The sequence below is a fragment of the Siniperca chuatsi genome, linkage group LG21 (genome assembly GCF_020085105.1).
Source record: "Siniperca chuatsi isolate FFG_IHB_CAS linkage group LG21, ASM2008510v1, whole genome shotgun sequence".
Taxonomy (NCBI): domain Eukaryota; kingdom Metazoa; phylum Chordata; class Actinopteri; order Centrarchiformes; family Sinipercidae; genus Siniperca; species Siniperca chuatsi.
In genome coordinates, this window is record NC_058062.1 from 22,216,528 (window position 1) to 22,244,223 (window position 27,696).

At 41.1% G+C, this 27,696-nt stretch overlaps 1 protein-coding gene across 2 annotated transcripts; it reads left to right on the plus strand.

Annotated features, from left to right (window-relative positions):
• Positions 1-4,572: 4,572 nt before the first annotated feature.
• Positions 4,573-27,570, plus strand: ube2z (ubiquitin-conjugating enzyme E2Z). Of its 2 annotated transcripts, none has more exons than XM_044182190.1 (8): positions 4,573-4,905; positions 4,982-5,457; positions 6,607-6,679; positions 10,881-11,068; positions 11,215-11,326; positions 14,039-14,151; positions 14,333-14,423; positions 24,135-27,570. In XM_044182190.1, exons 2-8 carry the CDS (start codon positions 5,000-5,002, stop codon positions 24,315-24,317), a joined length of 1,218 nt encoding a protein of 405 aa, XP_044038125.1. In that variant the 5' UTR covers positions 4,573-4,905; positions 4,982-4,999; the 3' UTR covers positions 24,318-27,570. The 2 variants fall into 2 exon arrangements, with proteins under 2 accessions (XP_044038125.1, XP_044038126.1); XM_044182191.1 differs by having other exon boundaries at positions 4,577-4,733.
• Positions 27,571-27,696: the final 126 nt, after the last annotated feature.

Consider the following 27,696-nt stretch of genomic DNA (forward strand, 5'->3'; position numbering starts at 1 on the left):
CTCTCCAGGGGGGTTCCAAACTGTTTCAGGGGAGACTCAGTGAATGGAAGTGAAAAATATTACAATAGTTATCAAAAGGAATTCACATAGAATAGCCTAAATGTGTGTGATTTGGATAAAGAGATACAGTAGTTTGGGGGAATTGTACTGTTTTCCCACTTTCCCAGACTCAGAAACTAATAAATGCCTTAGGGCAGACCTTTTTTATGTACTTGTGTAGTGTGAAGTTATGTCAAACAGTAATATTAGGCTATCTTGGCTCAATTCCTGGATGCCTATGGGATCAAATAACATAATCATAACCCATAGACATCCAGGAATTGAGCTAAACTAAGCAAGTAAACTAAGGGGAATGAGGCCTTCTGCCAAGCTTTCTGAGGGGAGGCCCACAGTCTCAGACTTTGAAAATCCCTGGTCTAGTGGATTAGCCAAATTTTACATCCCTAAAATGAAATTCTTTATTACATTCCCACATATCTAAGCACATATCTTTAAACACAATCCCATTTAAAAACCTGTTACAAAAAATTAACCAAAACTATCAATTTATGCAGTCTTTTGCCTGTTTAAGTAAACCTCTTGTGTGGATGTACAGTACGTTAGTTTTATTTTTTTTCTTGTTCTATTTATGCATATTTCTGTCACAACCTGTCATGTCCTCACCAGCCTGTAATCACTCACACCTGCTCCAAATTACACTCCTGCCCTCAATCAGCCCCAATCACACTCAGTATAAAGCCACATGCAACTCCTCACTCAGTGTCCGACCTCGTTTACATATAGGACTCCATATACCTGTTAACTACAGTGCTCTTTCTGATCGTTCCAGTGTTTCTCCAGTTCCCTGTGTATTCTCCAGTCCTCCGTGTCATTGCCAGTCCTCCGTGGCTTCTCCATTCCTCATTGGTCTCTCCAGTCTCCTGTGGCTTCCCTCCTGTGACTTCCCCAGATCCACTCTACCTATCTCCACACTCTCCACATCTCCACACTCTCCACTTCGGGCTGGCTCATTTTTATGACATTATGCTCATAATTTTGACAAAATAGTCAATATTTTGTGGGTGAAGTTCTTAAGCAATGCAATAGACCTCAAATTTGTGAAATCAGATATATTTGTGTTGGCATTCACTGCGCATGTGTCAGCGTTTTTGTGTACCCGGCAGAAGCGTCGCTAGAAACTTCGTCTTAAACCATCATAAATTGACATTTTATCAAGTTTTTAAGCCAAGTTTTCTACGCTACACTGTTTCCTGGCCATTGTATTACCTATATGTTTTAACTTAGTAAAAGTTTTCAGTCATTGGACGTGTGGATCTTAATTGATTTTAAGCTGGCTGCAACTCGCCGTGGTTTACCGGAGTACCTCCACTGCTGCTAGCTTAGCTGGGTTTGTTTTTAGCCCGGCGGCTAGGCTAGCTGATCGCGTTTACCAAGGATTTTAAGCTTGTAGCACTTTTCTGGACTTTACTGTGGACTTTAAGCTTTGAAGCACTCTCACGGACTAAATGATGAGCCTGATGGCTGAGTGTGGATCTTGTCACCTTACCATCTCAAAGCTGAAGAAAAGTATCGCCTGTCTGGAAGCCAAGCTCAGAGAAAAGGACAAGCTCATCCTGGAGTTCTCCACTGTCGCCTCGGCCCAGGCAAAACACCTTGCAGTCCTCTGGCTGCGGCAACTGGACTGCGACCATCCCATCTCACTCCCCTGACTGCTCCACTCCAGCACTGGACAATGATCCCGCTCTTCGGTGGCTCGGCTCCATCATCACTGGCGCCCCGGAGCATGAAGCCTGAAGATCCGTGGCTCCTCATGGGTGCAAAGCCCAAAGCAATTGTCATTTCTACTCCTTGCCGAGCCCCAGTGAATGCACCGTCACTCGTCAGCGGGGGTGGTGAGAAGGCTCCGGTGAGTTCAACTCCACGCCAACCGGAGCACTGGACTGTAGCCTGTAAGGACAGACATGGTGGAAAGCGCCTGCCTCCTCCACCTTCACATCGGGACCTCCCACTGGCCAACAGGTTTGACATCCCAGATACGCAGGACTTTCCTCCACTGGAGGGACGCTCCCTTTTTCCAGCGGTCAAGTCTTCCTCCTCCTCTTTTCGTAAATCACTGAAAGAGGCCGTGATCAGGAGAAGCTCTGGAGGTCTCATTCGTCTTGAGACTGCAGCGAACACCTCTGCTAAGGAGGACGCTGCCCCCTTGCCACAGCAGTCCCCGGCCACAACTATTCCAGGGACAGCTGATGGAACTTGGCGGTCTCCACGATCACTGCCTCCGCCTCCTCTCATCCCCCAACTACGCTGATCATTGGAGATTCCATAGTGAGGACCGCTTCGTTAATGTGGTCACACGCTGCTATCCCGGAGCTACGACCCTCGACATCCTAGAAGAGCTCCCCAGACTTCTGGCTGCACTCCTGACGACTATCATGAAAATCATAGTTCATGTCGGCACCAATGAATCGCCCATCTGCAATCGGAGCTGACGAAAGCAGACTTCATCTGCCTCTTTGACCTGCTCAACAGCACCGGAAAGCATGCTTTCATTTCGGGTCCAATTCCTACACTGGGTCATGGAATTGGCCATTTTAGCAGGATCCTCAGCCTTCATACCTGGCTCCAGTCTGTCTGCAGCATCCATGACGTTGGTTGTATTCACAACTTTAACTTATTCTAGGATCGTTCTTCCTTGTTTGCACGAGATGGTCTTCACCCAAACAAGTCAGGTAGTCGCATGCTGGCGGCTAACCTGCAGCACGCTGTGCTGTCCTCCTCACATAGTTGACTATTTACATCACCTGTTTCCCCTCGCTCTTCTTCTTCCTCTTCTCTGTCAGCTGGCTGAATTATGCCCTCCTGATTATGACAGCTTTAGCTGCCCTGGGGTTTGTGGTCAAGGTGGGGGCCTTGTTACTGTCTATAGGAAGCATTTCAAGTGTAACCTCATAGCTTGCAATGATTTTTCCTCCTTTGAAGTGCTCATGTTCAAACTTGGTGGCCCCCTCCCGGTCATATTTGCTATTATTTATCGGGCCTGAAAACCCCATCAGTGGAAATCAGGGACATGTTTGTATCTGATCACCTCTGCATTATTTTTAACTATGAATTACAGGCTGCTAGTACTGTCTTATCCCGCTCTAAGTACACACGTGTCCTTAATGAGCATAGTGCCTCAAAATTCTGTACACTGTTAAATTCTCCTGGCAATGTGTTTCTCGATTCCTCCAACACCAACGATTTGGTTGATTATTTTAACTACCTGTGTTCTTCAACCTTAGATCTCATAGCGCCTCTGAAAACAGACCAAACTCAAAGACTAGAAAACAGCCATGGTTAAATGACAGTATTCGAAGCTGTAAAAGGAAATGCAGAAGAGCAGAACGCAGATGGAAGAAATCAGGTCTCCAGGTACACTTTGTGGCCATGAAAGAGTTATTATGCCTTTATAATAGGATGGTGAAGGATGCAAGAACATATCATTTTTCTGTACTTATTTCTGCCCATCAGCACAACCCCAGATTCGTTAACCCTGCCTTTCCTTGTGCCCCACATTTTGTGTTTTATTAAGCTGAATAATGAAGTAGAGAGTGTTAAGTTGTGTTCATTTTCTCCTCTAGCTGTTTTTGTGGAAGCCCTAAGTTTCAGGGAATATGTGATTTTAAAATCTCCAGATCCAAGATGTCACAATAAGCAAGTAAGCTAATGTGCAAAACAACAAAATAAATAGCATATTCTGAATATGAAATGTTGCATTTTACAGTCTGCGGTTGCAACGCAAATGTATTTATTTTAGCTTCGTTAACAGTAAAATATGGTTGTACATTTAAAAATGTTCAATAATACAAACTACAGGTGTTAGTGCGATGTTTGAGTTCACTTATTGATTTAATAATAACTGGGTCTGAGGCATTTAACTGCATGTCAGACCCCAAACAGCTGCTCGCTCTCTTTGCCAGCAAAAGTAACTAAGTACCGACAAATAAAAAATGTGAAAGAACTACAAGAGGCAACACTTTTTCTTTCATTTGTTGAAAACTTGTTGTTAAAGTTGTGAACAAAAAATTGGGTCCTCCCTTGATAGGGATCGTCTAAATACACGAAATCTCCTGTTGGTCCACCGCCTAATCCTTGTTTTTCAGGCATTACAGTATTACATCCCAAGAGATCAATTTTGGTATTGAAAATCACTGGTTTTGACTCCCCAAGGTCTCCATAAAAAGTAAAATAAAAAAAATGTTCTTAAGATACCTGCTGTTAACAAACCACACACAGTGCTCTAACTAACTCAAAAAGAAGAAAAAGAACTTCATCGATAAATGCATGGTGCTACTGTTGCCTTTTTCATGACATTTTTTACTTATGTTTAGTAAATCAGCAGGGTGGGTGGCTTGGACTTTGATATGAATAGAATCTGAATGGATTTACATTGATCACAGATTTTTCCATTTATTCTTTGTTTTAATAATTAACCACTCTAATTTTCACCGTACCACTTTCAGTAGTACTTATTGCAACACCCAAAGTCAAAGAGGAATTTTACTTTGAAAGTTCCCACCGGATGTCCCGTGATGTTTCATTTCATTAGCCCTTGACTGGTGAGAAATCAGATCCTGAAGTTGCGTTATGTGCATGGACCAGTGGGGATGTGGTCGTTTTAAAACCAAATAATCTGATACCACACAATTTTCCTTTAAACCAATAACAACCGTAGCAAGGTCACGGTGGACGTGGTAAGTTAATTTTGCTGTCGACTTCATACTTTTTTGGAGGCCTGAGGAAAAACACATAACGTTAAGCTAACGATAAGTAGCCACCATGTCGTGGGAAGAAATGCCTTGTTTTTTGGCCTCGCCTTTACCCAGTTTTTCTGCTCTCTGATCCCACTGGACAAAACAAGCAAAGGTAACTTCGCACTCAGCTGTCAATGCAGCTAACAGCTAGCATTATAAATTAGTCAACACCAACGGTTTTACTCTAGTTTACTAGCTTTCCAGCCATGGCGGACAGCTTTGGAGAGCAGTCCAGTGGCGGTGCCCATGGTTTAGGCGTTACCGGACAGGGCAGCGGAGCTTCGCCGCTGCCGACTTTGGCCAACTCTCTGCCGGGGGGACACTCGGCAGCCAGCGGTGCTCACTCCAGCTCTAACCCTGCCTCCCCTCTTCCCGCCGTGGCCGCGCAGAGTGGCCTAACGGCTGTGGTGGCCCCTATATCCGCTGTCACTGCTACAACAGCCGGTTTTGGGAACACATTTACCCCCGGCTCCTCGCCACCCATTGTGGCCGTGTCTCCGACCGTACACGCCTCCTCGCCTCTCCCCGGTGTTGGGCTAGGGGTCGGCGGGGTGGCCGGAGCGGGCCTATTGTCCCAAATCCACGCCACTTCCTGGGACCCGACCCTCAGTACCGACTGGGACAACGAGAAGGCTTCCCAGCAGTGCATCCTGAGGATAAAGAGGTAATAAAAACATTTCCAAGCAGCAAAACTGTTTGGAAGAATTTTCCGTGTGGTCACAGTTGTATGTTTTCAGGTAAGTTAAGGCCTAAAATTTCAGGTGAGTAAAAATCGAAAGTGAAAGCTGTACCTGAAGGTCCAGTATGTAGTATTTAGTGGCATCTAGCGGTGAAATTGCAGTTTGCAACCAATCCAAGAATATAGGAAAAACTACAGTGGCCGCGAAAAACGCGAAAGGCCCAATCTTGTCCGATCTGGGCCACTGTGGAAACATGGCGGTGCAACATGGTGGCCTCCGTGGAAGGGGACCCGCTCCCTCTGTAGAAATAAACAGCTTATTCTAAGGTAACGAAAACACAATACACTAATGAAAACATACTTATAAATATTACATTCCATTTCTGCCAATAGCTGCTCCTAAATGTTACATCAGAATCAGAAAAACTTACATACTGTACCTTTTTAAAGTTTCCGCAATCACTGAAAACCTTTAGGGACTTTCAAATGACGAGCAATTTCAGGAAACTTCAGCATTTACTTTAATTTAGGCAATAATACACCACATGTTGAACTTGAATGTTGAAAGATGCAAAGATCACCTGTTTAGTTTGTTTAATATACACCATTGTAAAACACATTTTAATTGTCTTTTGCAGTTGCCATTTTGCATCTTAATTAAACAAGACTAAAACGTTATTAAAAGGTCAGTTCACCCTAAAAGACATATTCTGTTTACCCCTTGCGGTATCCAGCCAAGTAGATTTGAAGTAGTTTTGAATTTACCTGCTGCTGTGGTTTAGATAGAAATCTATGAGATTTCTGTTGCTAACTCATACAGTGGAGATCAGTGGAATTGTGGTGCTCGGAGCATTGAAAAATTACAATAGAAAACTCGACAGTGTCTTTTGTTTCCAGAAGCAGTGTCACAGGTATTAAAGACAATCCTCAAAGTTCTCTGTGGACAATTTTCATTGGAACTACTTTCTACCAAATAAATAGTTCCTATGAAAATTGTTTACAGCAAGATCGTGGCCAGGTCAGGGACAGATATCTCTCTAAGATCTCTATATATGATTCTCTCCATCGCTACCATAACTTTGTCCTTTCAGGAACCTCATCTGACTCCCTCCCTCTCTCTGTCTGTCTTTGCAGAGATATCATGTCCATCTACAAGGAACCTCCACCAGGGATGTTTGTCGTCCCTGATCCTCAAGACATGACCAAGGTAAAAGGCCAGGTCCAGTGTGACAAGTAATTCACACTATGACCCCATTTACACTTGTCTTTTCAAGTGTTTCATGTCTGGATAAAATCTAGATGAGATTTAATGCTCTTAGCCACATATATGTGTCTCCATTGACCAGATCCCAAATCTGATTGTAATTGCGACTTTCTGGGCTACATGTAAATCATGGTCTGCTCTACTCCAGTCCAGAAGGGGGTGGTAATGCACCTAAAGCTGCTTGGTAGCAGCTAAAAACACCAAAAGAAGAATAACTTGTGCACATCAAGAAGTAGCCATGAACTAACTCAAACACATTGATGAATTTTGCCAAACTACTTTCAGGGCTCTACGCTAACTTTTTCCCCAAGAGAGTACATATGCTCCCACATGAAAAAAAGTAGGAGCACACAAAGAAATTTAGGAGCACAGTGAAAAATGTTCAACAGAGTTTATTAACAGTTTATTACATACATATGTATACTGCGCATGCGTGTGTATATGTGTGCGCACACCTTGTGTGCAATTATGATGTGAATACCAGTGGAGGACTATGGAAGTGGAAGACCCTATCTAGACACTAGGCATGGGCCTTAAATATATTGACAGAACTTTTTAAAACATTGAAACAGATCTTTTGAAAATTTGACACATCAAAAAGAGCTTTTTAAAACACTGAAATGCTGAAACACAGCTTTTTAAATAAAGTATATACATACATATAATATAAATACATTGGAAGTTATTAGAATACTAATGCCACTATATTAGTTGAAATAATTATTCGCTGTTTGTGCTCAGTTATGTACTGTAGGTTTGCAAGTATTGCTAGTAGTCATGTCTTACCCAATAACCTTGATTAAGTAGTAGAGCCTGACTGATATGGGATTTTAGAGGGGAAACATTCACCGATTATCGATATGGCGGCCGATATAGTGAATTTTTGAGCTGGAATGAAAATAGACCTTTTCTCTGTGGTTTGTGCATCAATTTTGCACTGATATGCCTATGCAAAGGTACTCAGAACGCTTTTTAATAACTTTATTAAAGAATATTTAACTTAAATAAGCTTTAACATGTTAAATCATTTAACATATACATTTTCAACCACTTCTACTAATGAACAGCTAAATAAACATCAGTACTGTATGTTGAGTATCAGTCAGTTGCTGTATCTGAATAAATAATAAATTAAATAAATAGCTAAATAAACATCAGTAGCCTACTGTCCAGTATCAGTCAATTGCTGAAGTAGCAGAAAACGCCATGGAAATACTCAAGTAAAGTACCTCTAAATTGTACTAAAGTACAGTAGTAAATGTACTTAGTTACATTTCACCACTGCTCTCTACTAAACCACATATTCTCTACTCTATCAAGATATGAGATTCATGCTACAGCTTAGTTCTGATTTTGAACCATTATTTCAATGGATTGAACTCCAATCACAAACATTAACTCATGGTTCACTGCTGCCGAGTCAAGAGATAAACAGCGCCTCTGCTATAAACGTTCAGGGGAAACGTTCAATGCATCCGGTGAAAAACAGGCTCCTGTGACTCCAGTATGAGGATATTATTTATTTACTTTCCAGCATTGCGTCTCACCAACTAGGTAACAGTGTAGGATGAAGTCAATACTCAACAGACTCAAACCACCACTGTACCGTCATCTGCTGAGCTGCAGAATGATGTAGAGATGCTCTTGACGCTTACCTCTTAACCTGCTAACGTTACTTACTGACAAACTATAGCTGGCTAGCTACATCACTAACACAACAAACAAATGTGATAAGCATGAGTGACATGATGGTTGTCAGGGACAAGGTTATATTAGAGTTTAATGAAAGGGGAAAATGATAGATTCATTGTTTAACTTTCCAGCAATGTATTTCACAAATGAGTTAGCAGCTTACCATGAACACACCGCTTTGACTCCACCACCATCTGCTCAGCTGTGCACACGGCAGACTACTACATGTACTGCACGATGCTGAGAGTATTGTATCCATAGCGACTGCCCACCATTTCCCAGTATGCGCTGCCTATTGCTTAAAGCAGTTTACGTTTTATGTTCCAAAATGCAAATGTTACTTTTTGTTAGTGTTTGTAATGTGTCTGTTGAACATGGTGGTTTATGTTGGTAGTTTTTGTGCTTGTTTATAGTTTTAACCATTAATGAGGTGGCTGTTAGGTTTCATGACACCAGCTGAACTTCCATACAAACACAAACAACTCCTCCTGCTCTGTATTTACAATTTCACTCTCCTCCTCCATGTTTTCTTGTCACTCTCTGCTTGTGCTGCATTTGGTAAACCAGCTTAGAGGGTCATTACCGCCACCAATTGTCACTCTCACGTCACGTGAGAATGTGGTAAGCAGTCCTGCTGCCCAATCACGTTATTTGCAAAGCAGCCGGATTTGCGAGATCATGGGAGAATCCAGCCCTGATTTGCTACATAGCATGCCCCAAAATATATAGCAGAGACACTAAGGGATAGCTCTCGCGGTGGAAACGTTATTGCCAAATCTCTACCGGTGGACACATTTCTACTATTGCACGGTATATACCGTCATATCGCCCAACCCTACTTAGAGAGACAGATGCATCTACATCTCTTCAACATCGCAAGAATGCGATCAGATTTCAGTCTGACTTCTTGGATGCATTTACAGTTAGCTTTTTTTTTATATCTGATAGCTATCCCAGCTGGATAGCATGACAAAGTGTAAATGGGGTCTTATGACCACCTTGATCAATGCTTCTTTCTATTCTGATTGACTGTGGTCAGAGCCATTGCCTTCAGACTGCATCTACTAAGTAACAGCCAAATGGTATTTACTGTATTTATTTACTGATCTGATGCTGCTTTTCCTAATGTTACATTGACAGTGTTATATGCAAATATTAACTTAATTAAAGGATAATTTTGGTTTATTACAACTTGGCCTGGGCAATATGGCCAAAAAATAAGATCTTGATTTTGGGTTTTTTTTTTTTTTTTTTTTTTTTTTTTTTTTTTTTTTTTTTTTTTTCAACCATGGGGACAATACATGATTTTAATCAATTTTATTTTTCATGCAAAATGCAGGAAAACTAAAACTGTTGTTTTGAACCTGTCTGATCATCTGACTGCTCATGTTTTGTTGTCCCGTCTGCGTTTGTTGTAGTGATGTCAGTGTTCCCAGATCTCAGCAATTAACTTGGTGAGTGCAATGTTATAACTAACATAGAACATAGAAATGATGGCCAAAGTTACACAAATAAGACACAAGTTGTAAAAAAGAAACAGAATATAAACCCAAATATGTTTATGTTCACAGAAAAAGTATAATCAAGTTTGTGGAAACAGAATATAAACCCAAATATGTTTATGTTCACAGAAAAAGTATAATCAAGTTTGTGGAATATTTGATTGATTTGAAATAAATTTTTTTCATTTTATAGAAGAAAAGATTAACTGAAAATAATCCAGAAATTAATTTGACAAAATCTTAAGGTCCGCTTGTTAGCTTTTTCCTGTGCTTTTAACTGCATCTCAATGTCTTTGTCGGCAAATGGAGTTTGCCCAGTTGTCCGTGAGTTGCGGGTGAAAGGTCTGGAAAAAGCTCATGAGTGCACGTTGAGTTGAGAATATTTTGTCAATATTTCCGAGGTCAAGAATGAACTTTGATGCTGAAAAAAAAAGTCAGCTGTCCAGTTATAACACTGTAAAAATGCTGTACTAGTTAATACAGGTGGTTAAATTATTCATTGATTGTTTCGGTAAACAATGAATTTGTGTGTATTTTGGGCAGTATCGGGGTGTATTCCAGCATGTGTCACACTTTGACTGCTTCGATGGGGGTTTCCAGTTCAACTTGAGTTGAAACCAGACTGAAGTGAAACCACCATTAACAAACAGGGAAGGAGTAAAGTTTTTAGATCATGGAATCAGTGAAACTTGATGTTCCTCAAATTTTTTTAAATTTCTTCCTCACAGCAGGATCTGATGTGGATGTTGTCAGTTGTTTTCTAGGTCAGATTTTCTGCTCCATGGTCTGTTCATCTCCAGCATCCCTCTCTACCTATGTACACCTCATGATCTCTCTAAACTACCACCAATTTTTCCTTCTGTTCTCCCTCCCGACATCCTTCCTCCCTCTTGTCCATTAATCCAACTTCTCTGCCTCATGACACACATTTTTTCTTTAATTTACTGCAGATCCATGCCCTGATCACGGGGCCATTCGACACACCGTACGAGGGCGGCTTCTTCCTCTTCCTGTTCCGCTGCCCCCCCGACTACCCTATCCACCCACCGCGGGTCAAGCTCATCACCACTGGACACAACACTGTCCGCTTCAACCCCAACTTTTACCGCAACGGCAAGGTCTGCCTAAGCATCCTGGGGTGAGTCAGGGTTCATGCCTTTCATAGTTAGTATTTGTCTCCGCAGGAATCCAAGGATGGTTGGTCATGGTGAGTAACAATTAATGTTTTTCACTTGGACTTAATACACTGTAAACTACTACCTGTGCGCGCGTGTGTGTGTGTAGGACATGGACAGGCCCAGCATGGAGTCCAGCCCAGAGTATCTCATCTGTCCTCATCTCCATCCAGTCTCTGATGACGGAGAACCCCTATCACAATGAACCTGGCTTTGAACAGGTACTCTGTATGTGTGTATTGGTTGATCCCAACTCAGCACACTTTTTTATAAATGTAAAAAGCTTGTAAGGCTTTGAATTTACATCTAGAGAGGAACAAGTTTATTACTCTGACAAAACAGCAGTAACACATCTTTGTATTAGAAACAAATGAGAAAATCAGTAAAGCTTTTATACAAGGCTCTTTAACACATGCCCCTAGACACAGTGTCAGCGTCACGTGGGAACAAGTCAGAGAGGATTAACACACCAAAGTAAGTGCCAAACTTAGCACAAAACAATGTCATCCATTGTCCCCGAAAAGTATCCAAAAGATAGACCTTTTTGTTAAAGAGTAAGATGACTTACTGACTTGATTCCGCCATCGTCTTCGTGCACCAACTCACATCTCGCGAGACTTCTCCTTGAGCAAAACCTGTTTCTGGTTAAACAAAAAGGATCTTACTCTTTAACATAAAGGTCTATTTCTGTAGGGATCCTTTCCATAATGTTCTCAGACAACATAGACTTAGAATAACAATCTGAGCCTCTCAGTGGCAAAAACAAGCACCTTTAGTGGACATACTCTTGACGGGTGCAGTTGTCTGCAAGGATTACATTGCAGCCATCCCGTTTTGCTGCTGCTGGCTGAGGCAGTCTGCTGGACCAGTTCCAAAACTTTTTGTACCTATTAGTCATTTAGACCCAAAAATATGCTTAAAAAAAAAAAATAGGGTCAGAAATACTGGAATTACCCTTTTAACATAGCTACTTTATCCCCTTTTCCATTGCAGGAACTTAACAACCCGTAACTTTGAACTTTCTATAACCTGAACATTTAACAACCTCTAAAGATTTAGTGCTAGGCTAAGGGATAAATATCATGCCATATCTCAAAACTGAAAAAAAAGCTTTGAAAGATTGTAACTCAGTGTTAGAAAGCTTGAAATCTTATAAAAAGGTTTTGCAAGATTGAGACTAAGTTTTGAAGGCTTGCATAATGTTTTGATAGGCTAAAAAAATTCAAATCTCTGCAAACATTAGGCCTATTTTTTATTTGTTTTATTTCTTCACAACTGCAGCACTCTTTTTACAGTGGTTCTCCAACACATTTTCAGAGTTTTTAAAATTTGTCACTGTTCTCCCAATGTACTTTTCCAGGTTTGATCTGAAAACTGGTGTGCAAAAAAGTATTGAAACGGTGAAGCTTTGGCTGATGCATATTTGCACTTGTATTGCAGACTGTTCTTCCAGAGCTGAGTTTACAACACTCACTTTTCAGAGATCTGCATACACAGTTGTGAGCTTGCGAGTCACGTGATTTCTGGGAGCGTTGCCTCGCAGTTCTGGTCTGAAACTCCGACGTTAACTGGTTTTCAGGCCTGGGGCGGGAGGACCCAGTAGGAAATGCTGGTGGGAACTGCGTAGTAATGGGCACTAGAACCAGAGCCGGGCGAGAGGGCATCTGAGCGACGCTTAATAGCCTCTCAGTGAACACGGCCAGACCTGGACCAAACACAGCCTCGGGAGACCAACGGAGGCCAGTTTGACAACAGGGAATGAAGTACAGAGATGGTTTTCTTGCCAGGTTTGGCTCCTGGCTTCTAAAATTAGTAACAGTGTTACCTTGTTCCAGAGTTAATAACTACCTCAGCTCCACATCATCAGATCTTTTCCAAATTGCTTGATTAGTGTCCCGGGCTGAGGATATTAAAAGGCTGATTAGGAGATATATTGTGTGATCTACACTTAATACACGGCAACATCATGTATGATTAGTGCAAGTTCTCCACCGTGACATAGTAGACGCAGGAAGTGATATTTAACTCCTTCACGCAGTTGTGAACATTCAGAGTGGTGTCAGCCGGCCTCCGGTCACATGGCCGCGGCTGTCGCTCCCCCCAAGGTGCACGTGGAGGCAAGGGCCCGTTCAACACCGCTTGCAGTTTCAATTATTATTTCTCAGCCGCAAATGCTCAAATTGCTGTTAGCTGGAATGAGCTAAAACCATAAAACTTGGCCCCATAACTGGAAATGATGTGCATATGCCTCCCAAGAAATATGAGTCCAATCGGCCAGATGATGGCGCTGTACTAAACGACCAAAGACCAAACCTAAGGCCACATCCCTCACACGTTTAGTCCGATTGACTTTAAATTTGACACACATATCCAGTGTGCTCTACAAAAAAATGCACAATGTGAAAAACTAATGTGAATAGACTTTTTTGGATTTCTATACTCACAACACCAAATTTAGTATACAGCCTTGCGGGACTGAGATACACAATTATTTTATAAATCAGCAAGATCTGTCCAAAAACATGGCCACCAGCAATCAAAAAACTTTGCCAAGGGGCGTGACTTAGGCTATAACTAACTAATATTGTTTTGTAGCAATCTTGATTAAACTCAGTGGAGACATCCCGCACTATGTCCTGAACATACACATTCATCCACATCCGATAAAGGGGGGGGCAAATAGAGGAACACTGAGTGCACACTTATTGAAATGCTGCAGACACTGTAATGATGAATCAAGTGTGCGATTGGTCTCACTTCTTTAAACAGAATTAAACTAGCTGAAGTGACTTTGATCAGGTTTGTAAAGCTTGAAACCTACTCGTTCCTGCCTGCAGCTTTAATTTTGGGTAATTGAGCTGCTTCCTTCTGTTGAGTGTAAAAAGATTTGAACCCGGAATTACTGTTTCTATAAAAGGTTGTGTGTCTCTCAGGAGCGCCACCCAGGGGACAGTAAGAACTACAACGAGTGTATCCGCCATGAAACCATGAGGGTGGCTGTGTGTGACATGCTGGAGGGCAAAGTCCCCTGTCCTGAAGCTCTGTGGTAAGACCAACACAATTATCCAACTAATCTTTAATTTCCTCCTTTTCCATCTGTCTTTTAACATATTTTCCTCTCTGTGCTCCTTTCCTGTCCTTCTTCCTCATTTCCTCACTCCTCTTCATTCACTCTCTTCTCTTCTTTCTGCTTATCAGCTGATTGGTGTGTGCATGTGTGTTTTTAGGAGTGTGATGGAAAAGTCCTTCCTAGAATACTATGATTTCTACGAGGGAGTCTGCAAAGAGAGACTGCATCTACAGGGACAGAACATGCAGGTGACTATATTTATTATTATTTATTCTAATCTATTTTCCTTTCATCTACATTTTTAATTTTCCATTTGTAGGTAGGTAGGTCAGTATATGTTTAGTGACAATGTAAGGAAATTCTATGAGATTAATTTTCAGGATGCAAAGACTTACCAATATACATACACCACAGGGATGAATTGCAGTTACTTTGTTAGTTGTTGGTATTCATCGCTGTCTTTTGTTAGTAATGGAGTTAGTAATAGAGTCACCAAAATCAAAGCAACAATGTTTAGAGACACCCTTTCTGAGTCAATTCAGTTCAGTGTCTGTCTCGGCTTCGTGTGCACAGTTCTGTATATTGTTGGTAGGGAAAATGCAGAAGACCCATGTTTGTCAGATCAGTGGGAGTAACCGGCGGGGCATTGGATAATTCCTGGATGACTGCAGCTTGTGCTAGTTTATACTGGGAAGGCACAGGTGATGGCGTCGCAAAGGGTTTATACCCTTAACAGTCTGATGTTTGAGTCTTTGTGTTTCCCCAAAAACACAGCTTTGCTTCAAAAACCTCAGCACACAGTTTTTGTCTGTTCCACCTCTCTCTGTCCAGTGTCACTGTAACTTACACACCCAAACAATAGATCTAAATGCTCTGGTTTTTCATTTGCATTTGTCATACCAACAACACTCTCTATATGAGCTATACATCCAGGGACTCACCTGAATAGCATGGTTACTAATAGACAACTGTCTCACTGTCAAACCTTTCCAGGCAGATCTTTAGATTTTATGTAACTCACTTATGTTCCGAACTGAAGAATTTTGCATAACGAACTAAACGCCTTGTAGCTTATGAATGTAAATGAGTTAAAATACATTATTTGGATATATTTTTGGAACAGATAATGTGCTCTGAACAGATTATGAACAGCATACAAAATATTGCAGTAACATTGGTGCCCACACTGCTCCCTTTTTACAGTGCTATCAGGATTCCTGATGTCCATGGAGGATAAACGTCCATAAATCAGTATAGAAGAAAAAATTAAATAAGAAAAAGGCGCTGCTTATAACTTAATATCTAGCTTTAAAGTTACTTGCCGCCGTGTGTGGTTGTCTTTAAGGGCCAAACAGAGTATGTGTATGATCCGTTTAGGATAACGGTGCCAAGTTAAAAGGAGTTAGTTGGCATGCAAAGACTGCCTGTGTGGAGCATAACATAAACTAACATCAACTTAGCATGTGGTTACCAACACGTCACAACAAAACCTCAGTGAAAACACATCAGTACATGTACATCGTTAACTAAACATTCCTGTGTTTAGCAAAGTACACTGTCCATCGGGAGGGAAAGAGAGGTGGCTTTGGTTCTGCTGTTAGCTGGTCAGTCTGTTCTACAACAGAGCCAATGAATAGTCCAATAAAGTCACAAATGCCACAAAAAAAAAGAATAAATAATGGGGGGAAAAAAAGGTTACACTTTATTTGGATAGTCTGCCTACAGATAGACAGGAGATAGAGTATTTGTAACATTTTATTATTATTTATTTTATTTATCAACAGCTTATTAGTTGAGATTCAATAATTAAACTGTTACACAAATATAACTGTTTTCTAGGTTTGGTTACGTTTAGGTACAAAACATATCTTGGTTAGAGTATGTTCATTAATTGTCACATACTCTAACATTTCACCTGTTTCGCTTTGTCTGTAGATGATTAACAGATTATCAACAAATACTCTTTATCTCTTAATCTTTAAGAGATAAATCTGATGTACTTGATGACTCCTGATGAAACTTGAAAGCTTAGCATCCTCGTTGCCCTTTTAGGTTCCATTTATTCACCCAATAAAAAGCTAATATTTCTTTGTATAACACAACCTCCTCTTTCTGTCAGCTGCTGTGTGTCTGCAGTGTATTTACAGATTAGGGTGATATGTAATTATATAATTACATATATATAATACATTTTCAACATACATGAGTAACGATAATTATAACATATAACATCAAACACGAATTTTACACCACAGTTTGTCAAAAAACACACATTTTGTGGGTCCCCAATAAAATGTGTGTTTTTTGACAAACTAATTATACATTATGTTGTTATATACCAATGTAAACTTCATGTAAAACAAATTGTTTGTCACATAAGGCTTGCTTCCTGTTGCCAGTAGGTGGTGCTATGACTCTTATCAAGCTTGTCAGGTTTAGGACAGATTTGACAATGTACAGTCAAGTTACAACAGCTTCCTGTTTCATGGAGACATTTGCAAATTGTCTGCCTTGCCACAGCAATGAAGTTCCATGCAATCTCAAAACCTTGGCTATTTAGCACTGTGAAGGTCTTTAGATTTCTTGTTGGTGGGTCTACTTCACCTGCTAGGGGGAGTTAGTAAAAGTAGGGCGCCTGTAAATGGAAAAACTGCACTTCAATAGAACGTGAAATTCAAAATGGCTGACTTCCTGTTGGAAGAAGAACATGGTACCGAGAGGCTTTTTGTAGTATGGACATGTTACATGTGCCTACCAAATTTTGTACATCTAGGTGAAATGTACCATGTGTGCTACCTTCGTTGAAATTTTGTACAGGGTGCTACCAAGCCCCTTTGCCACACCTAAGCCGAGCCTAACAAAAACTCAAAAGCTTTGCATTTTAGCATCGTGAAGGTCTTTCATATATGCTGACCAACTTTGAGGTGGAATGGGTTAAGTTTCTAGGAGGAGTTTGTTGATGTATTTCGTTCAAATTTCACACTTAGGCCTAATTCAATATATCCAAATTCCTGTTGACTGTAGACCATGGACCCAAGAGACATTATTGTCTGGAGATGTTACATATACCTACCATACCTACCTACCAAATTTTGTATATATACAGACAGGGGACAAATTAAAGGAAAAACCTGAATAAAAAAGTGGAGAAATATATCAAATGCAGATGCTTCTGTGAACCAGGGCTCACGGAATGGTTTGGTGAGTTTGAAAATGATGTGAAGAAAATGCTACAGCTTTTACAGTCACCAGATCTTAACCCAGTTTCACACCTATGAAAGATGTTGGACCAACATGTAAGACAATGCTCTCCACTACCATCACCACCAAATTATATAATTTTAACTTTTATCTTCAAATCTATTTAGTGATGTCTGTGACTCTCTATAAGTCCTTTTTATGTCTGGCAATGTTTGTTTTTCTTTCTATCTGATGTACTCGGGTCTTTCTTGCAAAAGAGATCTTGATCTCAATGATATTACTTGATTAAATAAACGTGGTGTATATAAATGAGGGAATTTCTTGTAGAGGAATGGTGTTCATCCTTCCAATAGAGTTCCACAGACTGGGCAAGGAGCACTGAAGCTGTTCTGGAGGCTCGTGGTGGCCTGACTCCATAATAAGACACTTCATGTTGGGTTTTCCTTTAATTAACTTAATTTAAAGTGAAAATTTTGCAGGGGGCACTATCGAGCCATTTTGCCACACCCATGCCCAAGACCCATATCACATATCTATTTTCACCAAGTCTGACGTGTGCGTCATGACTTTTTGAGTAGCCCTAGCGCCTAATTTTTGCGTTTAAAGACAGCAAATGATTATTGATTATTATAAAAATGATTATAAAATGATTAATGATTATAAAAAATTATTTCATGGCGAATAATGCATCGCCACAGCAATGGCGTTGATGAACATTTAGAGGTTCAATTTGTGTGGATAAAGTTTAAAAAAAATTACCAGTTTCAAAAGTTTTGCATGAGACTGTGAGAGGTAAAATAAATTTACATAAATTGTCAGTCCTAGTGCTGAAATGAGCACATTATCTGAACCAGGACAAGTTTGTCTACTAATTAATGTGGAAATTGTGTAAAAAAATAAAAATAAAAAAAATTTGCGGGCATGAAAGCAAGTTTAAGAGACAATTTTCAGAAAATTGTACGACTCCTCTGCACTCTAGCAGTGATGTCACCCACTCTAGCTCTGAACATTACGCCCATTACACACCTATTATGAACTCAGAAATAGACTGAAAAGTTCGTGAATTTTGAACTGCAAGTGTGTAAAGAGTATGAAAAGATATGAAAAAGTTGAATTAATGTGAGAAAGTTCCAAGGATTGTGAACATTTTAAAGTTTGAATGGAGTTTCTATGTGAATGTATAACTCAGTGGGAAGAGGTTGAAGATGAGTGTGTTTGAATGTTTTTCTCATTGACTCCCGTTGTAACTTCAAACAAGGTTGAGTATTTTGAAAAGTTTTCATGGGATTTGAATAATTGAATTATACCCAGAATGTATGAAAATGTGGAAACATTTTGTCTATTCATTTGAATAGGTAAATTTTCCTGGAAAACTGGAATATTTTAGAAAGTCTGAAAGGTATGAATGAGAAAAGTAATAGCAATAATGTTCTAATTGAGCTGAATATTTTGATGTTTGAATTAAGTTTCTACGTTGAAAAATGTGGAAGGAGCTGCAAAGAAATGTGATGGAAGAATAATAAAAATAGCGATTTTTGTCGTGGAAATGATCTAATGATGCACATGTCCCCACAACCTTGGCTTTCACATCGTATTGTATCACTACAGCAGTCAATGAGGTGGAGACAAACCTACGGATCAAAGCTTTGACACAACTCATAAAACACATTATCAGGAAAAACAGTAGCATGGTCCCGATGACAGGCAAGATCAACTGTAGTATTCCTGCTCCCCATCATCCAAAAACACTAGTCAACCAGTCACGAAAAGGATCACTGTGGCTGGACCGAGGGAGTAGAGCAGACCGAAAATAGTTTAAAGTGGAAATAACATCTGTCAAATTATCTGTAGTATCTGGAATCAAGGTCATTCAAGAATCACCAGTCAAATTTAACGTTGCACATAAACCTCCAGTTTTAGCTAACAGAAAGTCTAGAGCTTGTTGATGTTTCAATAAGGTTAGTCTATGGGATTTTAAAGTTTCCTTAACAAGTGGAAAAACCCTTTGTAGTTGCATTTGCAAAACCCCACAGTGTAAGACAAATTATCCACACAAAGTAGTTACTCCCATTTGTGGAAAAAAGAAATTTGACACTTTCTCATACCAGGGAATTTGATGACCCACCGTTATGCCATGCTAATGGCTCTAGAAACAGTTGTCTCTTAGTTCTATCCAAAAATTCTGTCAATGTGGTGTTTTTGACTTCACTAGCTCCGATACCAGTGAACACATCAGTAAGGTCACCACAAACTTCAGTCTGACCATTGTCCTTCTCACGGTATTGGTTCCGTTCTTACAGTGAGACGCGTAGGTCCAAGTGGTTCACCTTTACCACTGTTGGTGTAGTGAGCAACACCTGATACGGATCTCTCCAGCGCGGAGACTGCCAATGGCGCCTCCTCAGATCCAACACCAGGACCCAATCACCAGGCTGGAAAGGATGAGTTGTTTCTCCCTCTCTCAGAGGCGACGGAAGAGCTGCTTTCACCTGTGCAGAGATAGAACTCACAATACAAGTTAGTTCCCTACAGTAGGCCACAATATCAGGATCTGATCTGTGGGTTTTCCTTATTATTATGCTAATTTAGCATAGTCACAAATCCAACTTCTACAGTAGCCTGTTTATCCTAAAAACGACAAAACTAGTTTTGTCACTGGTTTTTGCATTGACAACACTGCTTGAACTCTCTTTTCCAGTTTCTCGTTTGTTGTGTGAGATTTCATGGCCTAAATAGTGCACTTGCTGTACCAGCTGGAGTTTTTCTAGCGATGCTTTGTGGCATTACGAAGCCAAATATTTCAATAAATCATTCGTGTCAGCAATTCTTTTTCAGACGCAGAACAAACGAGCAGATCAACATAAACAATCAAAGTGCTTCCTTTTGGAAATAAGAAGCCAGTCAAATTCTTCTACAAGACGGCTGAATAAACAGATGGCGATTCCGAAAATCCTTGTGGCATGCGTGTCCAAGCATATTTCTTGCCTTTTAAAGGTAAATGCAAACCAATATTGCGATGCAGGATTGACTGGGAAAGCATTAGCCAAATCAATCGCTGTAAACCAATTTGCATTGCCAGGCACAGAAGACAAAATTGTGGCTGGATTGGGCACAAGAGGTGCACGAGCAAATACAGCCTCATTTACAGCGCGCAGATCATGAACATGATGTCGGACATGGAACAATTATTTTATCCTGTAACAATTGCTCAATGATGGCAGTCATGCCTTCTGCATCAGGTCTCGGAGGATACTGTCGCTTATTAGGCCTGTAGTTGGATTTGGGGATCACGACCAATGGAGTGGCATCTTTAATCAAGCCAACGTGATACTTATGGGTTGCCCACAGCTGTTTTGGAACCCCTTCCAATGCTGCGTGTATACTTTTAGACTCAAGGGTGTCATCCCAAAATTATGGACCATGTTGACCGTTGAATCTGGATTCAATTGGACGGATCTGTGAGCACTCAACATGCAGTGGAAAGGATGGTAAATGGACTGTACTTATATAGCGCCTTTCAAGTCTTACTACTCAAAGCGCTTAAACTACATATCTCATTCACCCCATTCATACAGCGATGGCAGAACTGCTCATCAAAGTAACTAAGCATTCACACACCAAAGGCACAGCCCGCGGGAGCAATTTGGGGTTCAGTGTCTTGCCCAAGGACACTTCGACACGTGGGCCGGGATCGATGATGGACAACCCACTCTACCACAGTCGCCCTGGATGGAAGGTGACTCCCTCCCTGTATTTCATCCTTTGACTTGTAGCTGGATCCATGTCACAACAAGGCACTACCATGTCTCGCAATGCCATTGCTACATCATGGTCCCAAAGTGTTGATGATTTAGCCAGGACCACATGAGGGGGGCCAACATTCCAAAACACTTTCCCCAGACTGAATTGCTGGCTTTAAAAGTTGAATAATAGAAAGTAATGAATAGATAAGTAATAAATAATTTTTTCGTAGAAGAACATAGGTTCACAGATCAGAATCAGAATCAGAAATACTTTATTGATCCCCGAGGGGAAACTCTTTCATTACAGCTGCTCACTATCACATTAATGCGCACAGGAATAGAAGTACTAAGCAAATCAAAATATAATACACTGTAATACAGCTAAGATAAATTAAGTGGATATAAGTATAAAGCTAAAATAAGTGTAACTACCAAAGTGGATTTAGAAGTTCATAGGTTAAGTATGTACAGTATAATAATACAATGTAATAATATCAGTAATAAGTAATAGTGCATGTACTGTCAAGTTAAGTGTAGCTTATTAAGATGATTGAGATGGTGGATATTGCACAGCAGTAATAGAAGTATGAATAATTATCAATAAATAGGGAATTTTAAACTGAAAACAGAGTATATTGCACAGCAGTATTAAACAGAATATTGCACATTATTTCAAGTATTGCAGTGATGTTAATGGTCCAATGTCCAGTTTAGTGACTTAAGGTCATATAGACTATAGACACATATAGACACTTAGAGAGAGGAGTTAAAGAGTTTGATGGCCACAGGCAGGAATGACTGTGGTGCTCTGTGGTGCATTTTGGGGGGATGAGTCTTTCGCTGAAGGTACTCCTTTGTTTGATCAGCACGTCATCGAGTGGGTGGGAGACACTGTCCAAGATGGCATGTAGTTTGGCCAGCATCCTCCTCTCTGACACCACTGACAGAGCTCCACCCCACAATGTCACTGGCCTTACAGATCAGTTAGTTGAGTCTGTTAGCGTCCGCTACCCTCAACCTGCTGCCCCAGCATGCAACAGCATACAGAATAGCACTGGCCACCACAGACTCGTAAAACATCCTTAGCATTGTCCAGCAGATGTCGAAGGACCTCAGCCTCCTCAGAAAATAGAGGCGGCTCTGGCCCTTCTTGTAAAGAGCTTGAGTGTTCTTAGCCCAGTCCAGTTTATTGTCCATGTGTGCTCCCAGGTACTTGTACTCCTCTACAATGTCCACACTGACCCCCTGGATGGAAACAGGGGTCACTGTTGCCTTGGCCCTTCATAGGTCTACAACCAGCTCCTTAGACTTTGTCACATTGAGCTGCAGATGGTTCTGCTTACACCATGAGACAAAGTTACCCACCGCAGCCTTGTACTCATCACCACCGTTGATACATCCCACCACCGCAGAGTCATCAGAAAACCTCTGAAGGTGGCAGGACTGTGCGGTAGCTGAAGTCTGTGGTGTAGATGGTAAAGAGGAAGGGAGAGAGGACAATCCCCTGAGGGGCCCCAGTGTTGCTGACCACGCTGTCCGATACACAGTGCAGCAGACGCACATGCTGTGGTCTGCCAGTCAGGTAGTCAGTCCAAGCTGTCTTCAACTCCTCTGCTGCCAGTTGGTCTGAAGCCAGTGATGCCCTTCATGCCGCTACAGACCTCTCTCATGTTCTGCTGGAGTTTCCACTCCAGCTTCCTCCTGTACTTCTCCTTGGCCTCCCTGAACTTCACCTTCAGGTCAGCCTGGATAGTCCTCACGTCCTCCCTATTACTATTGGTAAAGGCCCTCCTCTTGGCATTCAGGATGTCTTTGTTACCCACGGTTTATTTTGATAACAATGGACCATCTTAGTTGGGACATTGCAGTCCACACAGAAGTTAATGTAATGAGTGATGCACTCAGTGAGCCCATCAATGTCCTCTCCATGAGGCTCACAGAGTGCATCCCAGTTTGTCACCTCAAAACATCTCTGCAGTGTCTCATAGGCCTCCTCTGACTATCTCCTCACTGTCCTCACTGTCCTTGTGGTCGCAGGCTGCCTTTTAACCAGAGGCACATAGCAGTAAACAGTCTCAACAATGGCATGTGAGAATTCACGTGGCAGATAATATGGCCGGAGTCCCACAGCTAGTCCCACAGTCTCTTTTGTCTGGACCCCTCTCTCTTCCCTCTCCGCTTCATTCCACCTCTGCATCCTGTGTGTCCTCCTCCAGATCTCAGTGGGGACATTGGTTGTCCTGGGCGCTATGCTGCTCGGCTTCAGCGTGATCAGCTGTTCCCTGATGTAAACAATGCAGCCAAACAGCTGTTCTGCAGCGGTGCCCTGACCGAGTAGCAGGAGAAGAAGTTTCACGGCGAAAAAAAATACCAAAACACTTTCTACTCTCATTTTCGTAAAAGAGCGTAGTTTAAATTATACTTGCACACAAGTTACTCAAGTTTTGAAGAAAAAGGTAAGCTAAAAGTTGGAAAAAGTGAGACGGAGCAACGGCAACAGCCAGCATGCACGTTGGCGTATGCGCACCCAAAAATAATGAATTTTTTCATAGAACATAAAGATTGACTTAATCAGCATTCACACTAATAACTAACTAACCTTCGCACCACTTGGTGCTTGGGCCCTAAAAATATGATAAATTGAATTGAGTAGTATAGAGTATAAATGACAGTATAAAACAACTTAACACAGGAAATTAATATAAATCTTTTTGTGACATAAACCGATACAGATGGTAGCCATATAAGAAGGTGTAGTCCCTCATTTGTCCAGTTCTGAGTTCTCAGACCATTTTCACAATTGAGAATGACTTCCGGATGGGAGCCGAAACGTCTTGATTCTGAAAACAGTGTCCAGATGACTACAACTGAAACCTTTTCTACGATGGTAGCCATTTGTTACCCTACTGTAGCAAGCTCATCAGGACAAAAACACATACCATTACAAGCTCTGTGACATACTGTACATACCCAAACTTGGTTCACTTCTGTTTATTTTTCTGTCCCTCTACCCAGGACCCATTTGGCGAGAAGCGGGGTCGTTTCGACTACCAGGGCCTGCTGGCTCGCCTCAGCGCCACGCACAGGCGAATACGGGAGAAAAGCCTGGCAGAGGACGACCACAACGACGATGATTCAGACTCTGATACCAGCTCCTCTGGGACAGACCCTGACAGCCAGGGCAGCTCTCAGCCCTGACTTCCTGGACAGTGCTGGACTCCAGAGCCAACTCCAAAGCCAGGCCTAGAACTAAAGACAAAGGGATCTTTTTGTTTTGTTTTGTTTGCAGTGGAGGAACAAAATCAGAAGAAAAATCAGAAAATCACAGAGGAGAATACGTTTAATGCTTTAGTGAGTTCAGGATTGGAATCAAGCTTCTGTTGTATGGATGTTGCTAGTCAAATGCTGGCAAATTTGGCCTGGAGCGGTGTAATTGTGCTACTTTTGTAGCTATAACCAGCTGTCATTTTGATGTCCTGTTTGATTCTTAAAAAAAAAAAAACGTTGGCTGCCCAAATGCTTGATAAATGTTGAGATTAATCAGCCATTGTTGCTTGTGGATATAGAAGGTTAGTTTCATGGCTCAAACCTCAAACTTGCACTGTAGAAATGGACAAAAGAAGACATTGCAACATTCTAAGACAGTTGTTCCACTTTGACCCACAAGCCTAAACAGAAATCTAGGCAGTTTATACTCTTGACCTAGGAAAGACTGTCTGTTGGGGATCTGGAAGGAGAAGGCCTGGAGCTCACCTTGGCTTTGAAGTCGAGGCAGGTTTGGGCCAGACAAAGGGACCTTACAATGGGAAAGTGGTGTGATTGTGTTGCAGTGGAAGGTGATGGTGTTTATCAAAACAGGCTCTCTTTCAAAGTAGTCCCGTCTTCTTTGAAATCAAGAGGGCAGGGAGGAAAGATGGACCTTTAACACAATGTAAGGTAGTTGGAGAAAGTGACTCTTTGCAAGACTTTGCGAGTCATGTGCCTTGTCTCCTCCGGCCAGAGTGAAGCCACTCCACAGCTCTTTCACACTGAACCTCAGCTGCCTCTGCAGCCAGGCCATAAAAAAAAACATCAGCACCTCGCAACTCTGAATACGATTCCTGTGTATTATACAAAAAATTCTGCTTAGCTTTCAGTTCTAATAGTGCTGTTGAATTGACAGTAAATCTGTTTATCAGAAGCCGTTAGAGAAATGTCAGTTTCAGTGACATCCACCTTTATACCCTTTATTATGCTGTTTTCTCATTGTTGTGCTGAAACTAATTTGCAGTGTTAGGGTGCATTGTTTATTTGGAAATCCTGCAGTTCGTTGGGTTTAGGCTCTTGTGATACGTCAAGATACAAACCAAACCATCCTGTGCTTTAGTTAGATCCACCTGGGCTCAGGGGAAATAATGGAGGCAAGTAAAAGTAACTTTCCATGTGTTCACACTGCAAGTAACTCAAGTCACTCTGTTCTGTCTGAATGAGTGGACCGACCAAAGACTTTGGCTGCATCTATACAGCGATGTACACAGCAGGCTAATCAAGCCTTTTCACTGCTTTGGTATTGGTTTCTACATAAATTGATACTTAAAATACTTAGATGGCATTTGCTGACTAAGTAGCTTTTGTTGAAAATAAACAGATAACTCAACCAATATTAATTTGTTGCTTCAGATGTAAGCTTTTCAGCACTAGATGTCAGGCTTGACACAGATTTGGGTTGGTCAAAAACATCAGTAGGGGAAATAAGACGATGAAGAAATCTGAAATCGGGCACTGATTAGCCAACCTTTTTCAGCTAACAGTTTGTTTTATCTGGGCGCAAAAACCGACCAAGTTTCACTCGTCAGTGACACAGGAAATGAATAGGCTTGTTGACAGCATTGCTTGCAATGTGAACACAGTGAGGGGTGTTCTCTAAGAAGAGAAGGGAGCAGAGTTTGTAAGGATTTATGAGCGGAGGAAACACTCAAAACACTTCACATACCTTATGTACGTTGAAGGTGTTATTAGTGTCTGTAATCATTCCACCTGTTTATACTGGCTGTGAAGAGATCCCTTTCTAGCTTGTCTCAGCTATTAGACATGGGACAAAATCTACAGTTTATTGCAATTTTGTGCTGGTAATGCTCCACCATGGCTCAAGGAAACACTGTCAGTGGAAACAGGGAAATTTGTACTAAAAAGACTAACATATGAGGCCAGTCAAATCAAGTGGTATCTTCCAGTAAGCTTCAGGTGCATTTTTGCGCTGAACGTTAGGCAGGAATCTCTTCACAGGCAGTACAGAGAGGAGAAACGATTATACTGAGTTACAAGTACCAAACTCTTCCAAAGTGCACACAGGATGTGAGTATTGTTTTGAGATAGTTGAAAGTGAACTTATTCACTTTCTTGCCGAGAATTAGATGAGAAGATTGATATCACTCTCGTGTCTGTATGTTAGATATGAAGCTACAGCCAGTTAGCTTAGCTTTGCTTAAAGACTGGAAACAGGGTCAAACAGCTAGTCTGTCTCTGACTGAAGGTAACAAAATCCACCTACTAGCACCTCCTAAGCTTACTAATTAACACATTATATCTTTGTTTAATCTAAAAAAAAAAATGTGTAAAAATGACAACTTGCCATTTCACAGAGATTATATGCAAAGATATAATCAGGAACATTAACACCCCCCACCCCCTATAAAAAATATAATATAACATACAACAACATACAACATATAACATGTTAATTAATGAGCATTAGAGGTGCTGGTCGGGGTTGGGAGGATTTTGTTACTTTTGGACAGAGTCAGGCTAGCTGTTTCCAGTCTCTGTGCTAAGCTAAGCTAACTGGCTGATGGTCTCATACTTACATCACAACATACTCTGCCAGAAAGAAAATAAGTGTATTTCCCAAAATCTTGAACAATTTCTTTACATCCAAATACAGACTCTTTAACTTCAGCATACCACTCTTTTCAAGAATCTTTTCAACATGGTGAGACCAGGGGTCAGAGAAATGAATGACTGTTGTGCTTGTTGTATTTACTTTCTGCCTTCCATTTTCCTCTGTCTCAGGCTTTAGTTCTCTACAGCCATGTTGATGGAGAGAAGAGTAGTTTGCCTCTGCTGTCAGTGTTTTGTCAAACCCTGGTTCACTGGCATGGGTTAGGTTGCTACAGATTCAATTGGGATCACTAATATAGGGCATTCCATTTTATTTGTTTTATTATGGTTATATGGGAAGCAGCTCCTTGCAGAATATATGTGATTGCCAAAATGTCGATTGCAGGAAAATTCCTGAAGTGGAAGTGAAGAAATCATATCCCTGTTTGGTTGTGTTGTGTTGTACTTAAAGCAGGGTTTTTCTGTGGCTGTATAAAGCCTGGATTACTGACCGAAGTGATCATTTCCAGGTCTTGAAAATGTTGGTGTTGTACAGAAGTTCTGGAAAAGTACAGAATAAAATGTTAAGTCCTGATACATGTGACTAGTCTTTTTTTTTCTTGTAGATGTACTGTACACCCACTGTCAATGCAAAGGGGGTGATATTTGTTTTGAGGAGTAAATCCAGATAGAACATGCTAGAACAGTTTTCAGCGTATGT

Coding starts and splice junctions, on each gene's coding strand:
- ube2z (XM_044182190.1), top strand. CDS start 5,000: ATGGCGGACAGCTTTGGAGAGCAGTCCAGTGGCGGTGCCCATGGTTTA. Junction 11,327..14,038: donor ATGAACCTGGCTTTGAACAG/GTACTCTGTATG, acceptor TGTGTCTCTCAG/GAGCGCCACCCAGGGGACAG. Junction 14,424..24,134: donor TACAGGGACAGAACATGCAG/GTGACTATATTT, acceptor CCCTCTACCCAG/GACCCATTTGGCGAGAAGCG.